Below are 12,783 nucleotides of genomic sequence, written 5' to 3' on the forward strand. Positions count from 1 at the left end.
GCAGAGACGAGCTACAAAATTGATACGTGGGATGGAAGGTCTCGCTTACCAAGAAAGGTTAGATAAACTGGGTTTATTTAGTCTAGAGAAAAGACGCCTTAGAGGAGATCTAATTAACATGTATAAATACATCAGAGGGCAATATAATAGCTTGGCGGATGAGCTTTTTGTCCCTAGGCCTTCTCAAAGGACTAGAGGACATGATCTGCATGGAGGAAAAAGGTTTTAGCCATTTATTTAGAAAAGGGTTCTTTACAGTAAGAGTGATTAAGATGTGGAATGCATTGCCACAGGAAGTCGTTATGGCAAACTCTATACCTGCATTTAAAGGGGGCTTAGATGCTTTCCTTGCGTTGAAAGACATCCATGGCTACAATTACTAGGTAATGCCTAATGATGTTGATCCAGGGATTTTATCTGATTGCCATCTGGAGTCGGGAAGGAATTTTTCCCTTTAGGGGATAATTGGACTATGCCTTGTAAGGTTTTTTTCGCCTTCCTCTGGATCAACAAGGATATGTGAGGGAGCAGGCTGGAGATGTACTTTGTACTGGTTGAACTCGATGGACGTATGTCTTTTTTTGAACCAAAATAACTATGTAACTATGTAGCTATGCAGCTATGCTTAGTCCACAAAGATGAAATCAACTAATTAAAAAATGGCAATAAAGCAGTCACCGTATTTTTAAAGTCAGATCTACTTATCTGATTTTGACTGTACCGGTATTTCTGATGTGTACACAGGAATCTTTTATCCTCTACAATAAAACCCCTGTGTCTCTGCGTCCCGTATCCCTGTGTGTGTGTCCCTGCTTTGTGCTACTGCGCATGTGCCGCAGGGACACCCTTTGGACAGGGAGCAGGACAGCCAGGGGGCGGTTAGCCGGGCGGACGTATTCGTGCTCGCTGGGGGCGGAGGCGCGCGTGCTGGCAGATGGCGGCAGTGACAGACCTAGCACGTTTTTAAACAGGCTAAGGGCACTAGTATATAATAAATAACACCTCTGCTGTATAATAAAAGCCTGATGTGTAGTTGTTTCATTAATAGGAATGGGCAATGAGGTGCAAATAATTCTACTTTGATGCAGGTTTATGCAAATTGTGTATGCACATATATATATATACTCCCTTTGCTCATGAAACCAATTAATTTCATATGTTGTTAAATTTGGGGTTGGTGACTACATATTTTGTTTTACAGTACAGTAGTACTATACTCTACATATGCACTCCCCACAGAGCTGCAGGGAATCCACTGAGAATGTTGTGCACATTGAACACAGAGGTGTTGTCTATCACCCATAAACCTGGTTCAGATTGTACATGAAGAATATGTAATAGAGGAAGAATCCCCTCATTCTCCTGCAGAGTACATGCACATCACTCTTACATGTACCCACAGTTACATTGCCTAGGACCTGATCCATGTTCAGATTGTGCATGGAGAATGTGTAATAGAGGAAGAATCCCCTCATTCTCCTGCAGAGTACCTACACACCTTCAATTTTGATTGGGCAATCACTGACCAATTCTACCATCTCCGTGTAGTATGAGAGTTTACCTACACAGTCTGCTCATGCTATTCAAAACGTATTAACCCTCTTACTACATAGAGGTGTTAAAATTGGCCAATCGTTGGCCAGTGAAAATTGAAGGTGTGTACCAGGCGTTAGATGTACACACCGTTTGCCTTGGGCTCGATTAAGTTGTTCTTTGTTCCTGTCTGCACTCTCTACAAGTTCTCTTATCAAGGAGTAGTTTTGATTTTGTGTTATAAGGATACCAGAGCTTAAACAAATAGGAGAATCAGGGGGCAGGAGGCATGTAAGGGGAGCTGTCCTGATGCTCACCGCTCCCCCGGTCTCCTCCGTCCCCCTCCTTTCTTACCTAAAGCCCCCCTGCAGCCTCTTCCAGGTCGCCGGAGTCGGGCGTCAGTGAGCAGGTACCGTCCGGGCTGCTCGCGTCCTACAGTGAGCCGACCGCGGACGGGATCGCTCTGCGCATGATGTCACGATTATGTCATGTGCAGATCGCTCCCGGACGCACGTTAAGGGACTCACAGTACCTGCGCACCGACGCCCGACTCCAGCAACGCGGAAGAAGCTGCATTTATGGAAGAAGGACAGGGGACAGAGGAGAACGGGGGAGCGGTGGCCATCAGGACAGCTCCCCCTGCCTGCCTCCTCCCCCCTCCTATTTGTTTCAGCTCTGGTATCCTGTAACAGCTATATCCTAATATTAGTTAAAATGTATCTCTTCATAATTTGTGGTTTTCATGTGTTCTTAGTGCGATTTGTGTAATTGAAGATGGCGGTTCGGCTGAATTTGATGCCGGGACCCGCTTATCATAAAATGTTAAACCATGCTGGGGGAGAAGCTGGGTGATGATGTTGTAATTTCTGTTTATAATGCTGGCTGAAATATAGTCAGCTTTTTATTATTGTTAGTTTGCATCCTCATTAGTAACAGTAATAAGCTGTATCTGGCCTGACTCTGGCTGTTTCCTGTGTCCCCAGGCGAAAGCATCCTGGTGTGTAAGGCATCAGAGAGGACAAAGGGGATCAGCCTGCTGCAGGGGTCGCTGAAGCCGGTGCAGAGCTGCCTACACAGGAAGGAGGGGGGCGGGGTGACAAGCAGCATGGTGCGGGCCATCCTGGAGGTGAGTATAGCTCTGCTAATGGAGAATAATGTGCCTGACTACCCCACACGGTGATGTGCTCATTGCCTGCCTGAACTTCCTGTTTACCTGCAGTCTACACATAAACACGTAATTCTGGGGGTTTGCTTAAAGAGTTACTGTCGGACATAACATCAAAAATCAATTCTTTCTATTTATCTGGTAAACAAGTAATAAGGATGCTGAGCAGGCAATCCAAAAGTTAAAATCACAATTACTTTTCTTGTTGCTAAATAATCATTCCCCGCTTTACCTGACTCTTATTTGGTACACAAAAAGGAAGTTGCAGGGCATGCTGGGTTGTCCTTTTTTGCTTCTCTACTTCCCTTCAGACTTGACTAATGCAGCCTGATTGGCTGAAGCCTCCTATTTTACCCTCCCACACCTCTGTTCCTCTCTGATTGGCCAATATTTCTCATGCTGAGACAATGCACTTTCTATAGTGAAGGGTGGGCAAATCAGGCAGAGGAGAGTAAGGGAGGAAATGACATCAGGATTGGCTTAAAATAGCCACACGGGGGGAGGAGCAGCCTGTGCTGTTATATGGGGAGGGGCGAAGGAGCATGTCCTGTTCTTTGAGGAGGGGTGGATGAGCACCCTGTGCTGTAATATGAGGAGGGAAAGAGCAGCATGCTCTGTACTATAGAGAGGGGGCGGGATGAGCAGCTTGTTCTGTACCTGCCTGCTGAAAGATGTGAGTCTAGTATATGATAGATGTGAGTGTAGTTTTTGCTTGTGTCCATCAGATTGTGGCAGGCGGGGTGGCGGACACCCCAGAAGACGTGCGCACATACGCCTCCTGTACGCTGCTGGCGGCCAGCATGAAGGAGGAGAATGAGGACCCCCGGCAGGCTGACACCGGAGCCATCGAGGCCTGTGTGGATTGGCTGCTGAGGAACGAGTTCATCCAGATGCTGGAGGAGGAGCGAGACGGGCAGAAAGGTATGACATCATCATTACGTCATGGAGCTGCGGAGGTCCTGCTTATAATGAATCCATGTTACCAGCAGCCTGCTGGGAAAGGCAGAGTGACGGGTTATCTGGGGGAGGGGCAGCCTGCTGGGAAAGGCAGAGTGACGGGTTATCTGGGGGAGGGGCAGCCTGCTGGGAAAGGCAGAGTGACGGGTTACCTGGGAGAGGGGCAGGCTAGGGGGTAGACTAACTCATGATCACTTTCAGTTTACAAGCATTGCAAGCCCTGAGCCCTCCCTCCAAAGTGACCCTGCCACCGAGATATGGAAATGTTTGCACTACGAGTGTGTATTCACTACATTACAGTGTATACATGCGCTGCTTACTTTATATCAGCAGGGGGAGCCCACATATTAATCTGCCAGCCATGTCCTGTCTTAAATAACAAACAAATCAGCTTCTGCTTTCTGAGCAATATGCCCCGCCCCTTCAGTGTTTTTGTTCCTGCTCCTCTGGTCATGTGACTCTCCTTGCAGCTTCAGCAGCCAGTAAGGTTGTTCATCAGAATCTGCTAGTATTGTCTTAAACATCTTTTATTTACTGTGCAGCTTAAAAAAAACAAAACTCCAAAAAAAACATGAAATATTTCAAATGTTTTCTTTTGTTTTTTTAGTTTCTGTCTTTCTTTTTCTGGTAGTTTGCTTGGATCTCCACATTTTGAGAACGGTTCAGAGAACACGCTTCTGTGTCAGGAGACCAGTTTCTAATTGTGATAAACTGACTTTTCTTCAAATCTCTCGAGCTAAGTTTAGCCAGTCAAAGCCTCTAGCTGCTGGTTAGTTAACCAGCAGCCAGTACAGCAGCTTCCTGTGTTTACTCCTCAGTAGTGTCTGTTATTACAAGACTTGGTGACAGATAACTATGTTCTGATGTTCCTTACGGAATTATCTTACAGACTTTTATTATACTTACAAAACTTTCCAGATAGACCAGCAGGGGGAGCTCCAAACACATATTACATTTTCATTTATGACATTAAACATAGTCTTACACCGGACCTGAAGATGGTTCAAAAATAAAAGTTTCACTTACCTGGGGCTTCTGCCCACCCCTTGCAGCTGCCCTGTGCCCGCGCCGGTCTTCAATGATCCTCCGGTTCCCTGCCACGGCGTAGTTTCGCTTGTAGAGTTGCCATCCTCTGTGCCTTCCTTGCCCTAGCCACGCCCATCTGCATTTGCACTCCTGTCGCTGGGAGTGTCCTGCGCAGGCACAGTAGAGATTTTCTCATATGGTGCCTGCACAGGACACTCCCGGCTCCGCAGGTGCAGTGGACGGCGGCTCTACAAAGCGAAACTGCGCCACCGGAGGATCATTGAGGAGCGGCGCAGGCACAGGGCAGCTGCAGGGGGCAGGCAGAAGCCCCAGGTAAGTGAAACTGTCTTTTAACCATCTTCAGCTCCCCTTTAAATCAGACCTGAACTCAAAACTTCATCTCTGCTCTAAAAAGATAAGCAGCAGCATACTAGCCTTTAAAGAAAAAAACATTTTTTTGTTACAGCTGATAGAAACCTTGCAATAAATCTGCAGTGTGCCTACTTCCTGCTTTCACAAAAGCAGACACAGGGTTAACATCCTGTGTTTACAAATGAGATCTCTGCTGTGGCAGTCATGTGACACAGCTGAGAGATCAAATTCTAACTTGTGATTAGACACAGATGAGGAGGAAATAAACAGGCTAAACTCTCTAAATACATACAGTGTGCATTTCTCTGTGTTTACCTTCTGTCCTGTGCAAAAAGAACTATTGTGAAAATAATGTAATTCATAAAATTGCTTTGTATAAAATCTTTCCTCTCCCCGATTTACACTCTGAAATTCAGCACATCATTAGTCCTGTCCGGCAATCTCTGCGGAAAGTTTGTTTACTTAACGAAAACTTGTAATGAGAAAAACCTCCCCTGGGGGGTACTCGCCTCGGGTGGGGGAAGCCTCCGGATCCTATTGAGGCTTCCCCCGTCCTCCTGTGTTCCACGGTGGTCTGGCTGTGCCCCTCCGAACAGCGGGGATGTAAATATTTACCTCCCCGGGTCCAGCGCAGGCGCAGTATCGGCTCTCTGCACGGAGATAGGCAAAAATAGCCGATCACTGTCGGGCCACTCTCCTGCACAGGCGCAAGTCTCCTGCAAGTCTCCTGCACCTGCGCAGTAGAGCGGACCCGACAGAGATCGGCTATTTTTACCTATCTCCGTGTGGAGAGCCGCAACAGCGCCCCCACTGCAGCCGGGAAGGTAAATATATTAGCCATTGTCAAGCTTGTCGAGCGAGGATTCCGGGACACTTCGGGGGAGCCAGCGCTGGATTGCCTGCAGCTACAGGGGAGGGGGGAGCTTCATTGAGACCCTGAGGCTTCCCCCTCCCGAGGTGAGTACCCCCCCAGGGGGTAAAGTCCTAAAGCTAAAATATACCTGGTCTCCCCAAATACTTTGGAAGCTGGCCCCCCTACAATCAGCACAAATAAAAATTCCATCATGTGTGGTCAGTGTTACGTTGTGCACGTTTGTGCCGAAAAAATAATTCATGCTGCTATTGTTTTGAAGTTAATGGCAATTATTTTTTTTCAGACGATGACATCACCCAGCCATGGGCATGAAAATGGTGTGGTTGGTTAGCGCCGGGTTTGTGCCCATTTCTGCTGCAAAAATCACTGTTCTACCTGTTATCTTTTTTCGAGATATTAACGGTTTTTACAGAGGTCAAAAGTTTACACAGCATTCATTCACTTCACTATTGAGATGTTTTTGGTTTATTGTGAACTTTTGACCTTTATAAAAAGCTTCAATCTCTCAAAAACAATAACAGGCAGAACAGTGATTTTTGCAGCACAAACCCGGTACTAACCAAACATACCAATTTAGTTTTCATGCGCTGTTGTAGGGGGGCTGGGTGATGTCATCGCCCGGAAAAAAAATAATTGCTATGAACTTCAAAACAAAAGCTGAACATATCTTTATTTTTGCGGCACAAATGGGCACAAGCGTAGCACTAACCAAACAGGATGGAATTTTTATTTGTGCCGATTGTAGGAGGACCAACTTCACACAACCCTCTGGGCACTAGAATTTTGCATATCTAATCAGCCTAGGCTGTGACATCACTGCGAGGGTGGGGCTACCTACCATATACCGTACCATATGTATAGGAAATGTTTCTGATGCTGAAACCAGGAAAATAAGTGTGTGTCCTCAATAATTTACTGCATTCTGTGATAATACACTACAGAGCCTCTTAAAGTTTTGTTCAACTTTATGGCAAAATGATGTCAGGGTTTGGGCATTTGGCAGACTTCCAAGATTAGATAATTCCAATATCTAGCTGAGGCTAAAAGCGCGTACACACGCCCCACCAATCTGCCCAACTATCATGCAGGTTGGAACATGTGTACAAGTCGTTTGAACGACTTTGTTTTTGAATGCAGACATGTTGTGCAGTTTGTCATTTGAGTTGATTTTTAAGTGTGTGTGTGTGTGTGTGTGTGTGTGTGTTTACGTGTGCGCGTGTGTGCGCGTGTGTGTGTGTGTGTGCGTGGTAAACAACTTGTTGTGCGGTTGGTCGTGCATTATGTTGGACGTGTGTATATGGAAAATCAATAATCTGATAATATATGTTATAGAACTTTTAGTAAATGAGTTTTCTCTGAATAGGCCTCACAGACCCATTTTCTTGTTAGTTAGTAGAAAGTGCTGACATGCTTCCCATTGTCTTTGTTATCTGTGTGTTTTTCCATCCGTAGTGGAAGTTTACTGTCCGACCAAGCTGGGCTCGGCCACCCTGTCCTCCTCTCTGTCCCCCTCGGAGGCGTTGGGGATATTCGCCGATCTCCAGAGAGCCATGAAGGGCTTCGTGCTGGAAAATGATCTCCATATCCTCTATCTGGTATGACGATTGCTGACTGGTGTTACGATGTGTTTGTGACTTTGCTTTATTCATCCAAAGACATCCTCCAGTTTGACACTCCAATAGGATTTCCTATGTATACATTAATAAGATAAAAAGAGCAGAAATCGAATGTAATCGTTAGCTGTGGAAAGTGTTCTTGTGAAATTAGGAATATTTCCTCGAATTCGGATCCATCCTTAAAGGGAACCTGTACTGAGTAAAAATATTTAAAATAAACACATGAGGTAACTTTAAATGAACATTACATAGTTGCCTTGCCATCAGTTCCTCTCAGAAGCTCACCATTTTCTTCTGACAGTGATCCCTTCCAGTTCTGACAACATTTTGTCAGAACTGAATTATATCAGTTGCTGTCAGTTATAGCTGAGAGGGCAACTGGTGTGTCCATGTTTCCCTATGGCTCAAGTGGGTGATGTTACAGTTTAACTGTGTGCTGACCAGAAAGCTGTTATGGGTAATGGCTATTTTCAAAATGGAGGACAGAGAATTTAATTGATCACAGTGGGAAAACAGGACGCAGGAGAGGAGAAAGAGATTGAGGAGTAGAGTACACAGGAGGTAAGTATGACTTGTGCATGTTTATTTTGACTTTTAATTTTCAGTTCAGGTTTTCTTTAAAGGCATTGAATGTTTCAGATAAAACCAGGGTTACCAGCATTGCTCCCTCTTTTCCTCTGAACCTCTTTCATTGGGCCTTGAGGTGTCAATCCTGTTTTGGGTTGTTGTTATTTTTTTTATTTATATAGCACCAACATCTTCCGTAGCGCTGTACATAGTACAAAACTAATATTGGGGAACATATATATGGTACCTGAGAAGTACACGACACTGTACGATAATGAAATCCAGCAACACAACTAGAAAGTACGCATTCATATGGGAAAATTACAGCAAAATAGAAAACACTACAAGGAGGTCCCTGCCCTTGTGAGCTTACAATCTAGAGCAGGGGTCCCCAAACGTTTTGGGTCGAGGGCCAGGTCAACATACTTCAGACTGCTTGGGGGCGGAGTATACATAAAATTATGTGTTTTCCGGGCCAGACAGTGAAGCATACCCAGGTGACAACCTGCAGCCCAATTGGACAGCAGTGTCACCTGATGTGGAATTTGATTGGAAAGCAGCGAATTACTGCTTTCTGGCTTCCATGTGGATGGGAGGTGCCAGCACTGCTATTCTATATGCCGACTAACAATATTTATGGATGTAGCTGACCGCATCTATAAGTAATACATTTTGTGTGTGGGGGGGCCGGTAAAAAAGCCTCAGGGGGCCGCGGGCCTTAGTTTGAGGACCACTAATCTAGAGAGTAGTGTGGTGGAAACAACAGGGAAGGAGACACAAGGGTTATTGGATGAGGCTGTAAATATCCAATGCTACCTGTAGTAACTTAATGGCTTGTATGAAAAGGTGTGTTTTGAGAGTACATTTGAAGATTTTCAGGCTTGGAGCATGATGGACAGGGTGGGGTAGAAAGTTCCAAAGGAGAGGTGACACTTGTGAGAAGTCCTGGATGAGAGAGTGAGAGGAGGTGACCAAGCTAGAGGACAAAATGGTGAAGGTTCCAGGCGGGTTTAAAGCACGGCTGTTGAAGGCTGAAGGCCACATCCATGCCAGTAGGGTGGACTGAGAAATGTCTTCTACTTGATGAACCACACCCTTCCTGATTCAGTCCCATTAATTACTTTTTTTAGTTGAGACAAAAATGTGTGAGGGGTTAAAGTCTTCACTTGCCATTCCTCCCTTCCATAGACTTCCTTAGACTTCCTCTGTGTGGTCTTTGGCCGCTGTCTTCTCATCTGTCTAGGCTTTTAGTGTAGGACTTGTCTCTCTGCGCTTTGTCATGTTTGTCCATTTCCTTGTTTCATTCTTTATTCTTTGGTTCCTTCTTTTTTGTTGGCCTCCAGAGACCTTCCCTGGGCTAAATCTTTCACCACAAAACGTTTAATATGTTTTTGAGGCTCCAGTTTATGTAATTTCAGACAGAAATGGATCTGGCGGGTTTCCAGATTGCACTCTTGTGTAGCAATAATGCAATATCTGTCTGGGCTACCATTAGGGCTTATGAAGAAATTATTTTCTCTATTAGAGATGACTGAGACCAACACTGTAGTAAGACTTTTGATTCCGTTTTCCGACTGAAATAGTTGTTATTTCATCCTGCTGAAAGCATCTTTCTTCAATGCTTTGACCCTGTAGGTGACCCCGGTGTACGAGGAATGGGCCACCATAGACTGGTACCAGTTCTTTTGCCTTTGGGAGAAGCTTCCTGTCTCCATGAAACGTGTAGCGGAACTCGTGGGCATTGAGGAGGGATTTCTGGCCCGTTCTGTGAAGGGGAAAATTGTTGCCAAAAATGATCGCCAGCAAAGACAGATCGCAATCCATAAAAGGTAACGAACGACTCCTTCACCTCTCCTCACTCTACTGCTGATGATTTCCTGTGACTGCCCGCTACTGACGCCACCATCATCTCTCTGCACCGACCATGATACTGTCCATCCGGTGACTGCCCCCTACTGACACCACCATTTTCTCTCTGCACCAACCACCTGCAATCCCGTCGTATTCTGCCCCAGTTGTCATCTCCTCCACTAGAGACTTCTGGAGACGAAGCCATTGTGAGCACAATAGAAATTTAAGATTGATTGGTTGCCCAACATAATACAGTCTCGAGTCTGTATGATTGGTAAAATAAAATTGATTTTGAGTGTCTCAAACTCTTAGGCCCTGTTCACATCTAAAAACGAAATCACTGACGGCAGCGATTTTAGATTTTTTTGCGTGTTTTTTGCCCCCTCCCTGCGCTCCACTGCGCACTACGATTTTCTGCAAAGCGCTTTTGTATAGCAATTCAGTTTTTATACTTTCTAACGCCAGTCAGGAAGTGAACTCTTTCACCCGAAAAAGAATAAATACAATGTATTTATTCTTAAAAATGCGAACGCAATTGCCGCATAAAACGATTTTGTGAGTGTTTAGCGCTCTTCCTATACCTTTCGATTAGAGCAAAATCGACCCAAAAATGGTACAGGCACCACTTTGCGCCCTGCAAAACGCGCCAATATGAACCTTCTCACAGAGATTCATTGCACAAGCGTTTTAGGGGTGATTTTGAAAATCGCCTGCGCTTGAAAAAAGGCCGAAAACAGCCCAAGATGTGAACAAGTCCTCAAAGACCTTGTTCTGAAGGGAGGGGTTGACATAAGTGCTGATTCCCAGGAATGAGCTTTGAATGGAATCCAAATGTATTTCGAGTAGCTACCTACTGTAAATCATTTGGATTTGAAATGTTAATTAGAGCACCTAAGGGGGCAGGTGAGGGTCAGCTTACCCATGCTGCCGCCTTCTTGAATGAGCTTCAGTCGCGTTCACATCACTACCATACTTCCTCCTTCAACCCAGAAGTGGTAGAGATATGAATGCGGCATGGGAAGTGCATTCAAGAAGAAGGCAGAAGGAGTAATTAACGTTTCGAATCTGAATGATTCCGAGTAGGTAGCTACTCAAAATCCATTCAGATTCCATTCAAAGCTCATCCCTGCTGATACCCTCCCTGAAGGAAGGGAAGTTCCAACCGGCTTACAGAAAAGAAGAGGAAAGGGCCTAGGAGAGCCGGGGGAGATGGTGGAGTCCCGCTGCGCAGCAGCGATCACGCGCGGGACTCCTAAAATGCAGGGAATTCCCTAGCCCGACCTGAGCTCGGGCTTACCGCTCGCAGCTCATCTCTCCCAGCCCGAGCTCAGGTAGGGCTTACCGCCAGGGAGGCTACGTGAGGTATCCCAAGTCCGCAGATACGAGACATGAGGGTTATTACAAGAGTATTAACTACTTGATGCACGCCGTGCAGTACATTCACCGCCCTGCAAAGTTCACAGGATGCACCAGGGCCGTGAATGCAAGTCTGCAGCCGACGCTCGCTCCCGTTCGCCCACGTGCGCTTACCGCCGCTTAGCAGGGATGTTAATGAATGGGACCGGAATTCCCATTCATAAATTTAAAGGTGCGTACACACGTCAGATAAAAATGAAAGATCACAGACCAATTTTACACCCTTCCATGTAGTATGAGAGCCATACTCTACACAGTCTATTCTATGGAGCTGATCTCCCCATCAGACAGAAATCTTACCCCCTTCCATGTAGTATGAGAGCCACACCTACACAGTCTATTCTATGGAGCTGCACTCCCCATCAGACAGAAATCTTACCCCCTTCCATGTAGTATGAGAGCCACACCTACACAGTCTATTCTATGGAGCTGCACTCCCCATCAGACAGAAATCTTACCCCCTTCCATGTAGTATGAGAGCCACACCTACACAGTCTATTCTATGGTGCTGCACTCCCCATCAGACAGAAATCTTACCCCCTTCCATGTAGTATGAGAGCCACACCTACACAGTCTATTCTATGGAGCTGCACTCCCCATCAGACAGAAATCTTACCCCCTTCCATGTAGTATGAGAGCCACACCTACACAGTCTATTCTATGGAGCTGCACTCCCCATCAGACAGAGATCTTACCCCCTTCCATGTAGTATGAGAGCCACACTCTACACAGTCTATTCTATGGTGCTGCACTCCCCATCAGACAGAAATCTTACCCCCTTCCATGTAGTATGAGAGCCACACCTACACAGTCTATTCTATGGAGCTGCACTCCCCATCAGACAGAAATCTTACCACCTTCCATGTAGTATGAGAGCCACACCTACACAGTCTATTCTATGGAGCTGCACTCCCCATCAGACAGAAATCTTACCCCCTTCCATGTAGTATGAGAGCCATACCTACACAGTCTATTCTATGGTGCTGAACTCCCCATCAGACAGAAATCTTACCCCCTTCCATGTAGTATGAGAGCCACACCTACACAGTCTATTCTATGGAGCTGATCTCCCCATCAGACAGAAATCTTACCCCCTTCCATGTAGTATGAGAGCCACACCTACACAGTCTATTCTATGGAGCTGCACTCCCCATCAGACAGAAATCTTACCACCTTCCATGTAGTATGAGAGCCACACCTACACAGTCTATTCTATGGAGCTGCACTCCCCATCAGACAGAAATCTTACCCCCTTCCATGTAGTATGAGAGCCATACCTACACAGTCTATTCTATGGTGCTGAACTCCCCATCAGACAGAAATCTTACCCCCTTCCATGTAGTATGAGAGCCACACCTACACAGTCTATTCTATGGAGCTGCACTACCCATCAGACAGAAATCTTA

At 45.8% G+C, this 12,783-nt stretch overlaps 1 protein-coding gene across 1 annotated transcript in view; it reads left to right on the forward strand.

Annotated features, from left to right (window-relative positions):
- Nucleotides 1-12,783, forward strand: part of POLQ (DNA polymerase theta) — an 88,139-nt gene that overhangs the window by 23,534 nt on the left and 51,822 nt on the right. Inside the window, exons 11-14 of the mRNA XM_068270941.1 lie at nucleotides 2,517-2,659; nucleotides 3,424-3,619; nucleotides 7,380-7,522; nucleotides 9,746-9,939. Coding sequence (XP_068127042.1) covers nucleotides 2,517-2,659; nucleotides 3,424-3,619; nucleotides 7,380-7,522; nucleotides 9,746-9,939 — 676 coding nt within the window. The remainder of the gene's footprint in view (nucleotides 1-2,516; nucleotides 2,660-3,423; nucleotides 3,620-7,379; nucleotides 7,523-9,745; nucleotides 9,940-12,783) is intronic.

Source organism: Hyperolius riggenbachi, chromosome 2, assembly GCF_040937935.1.
Source record: "Hyperolius riggenbachi isolate aHypRig1 chromosome 2, aHypRig1.pri, whole genome shotgun sequence".
NCBI classification, from domain to species: Eukaryota; Metazoa; Chordata; class Amphibia; order Anura; family Hyperoliidae; genus Hyperolius; species Hyperolius riggenbachi.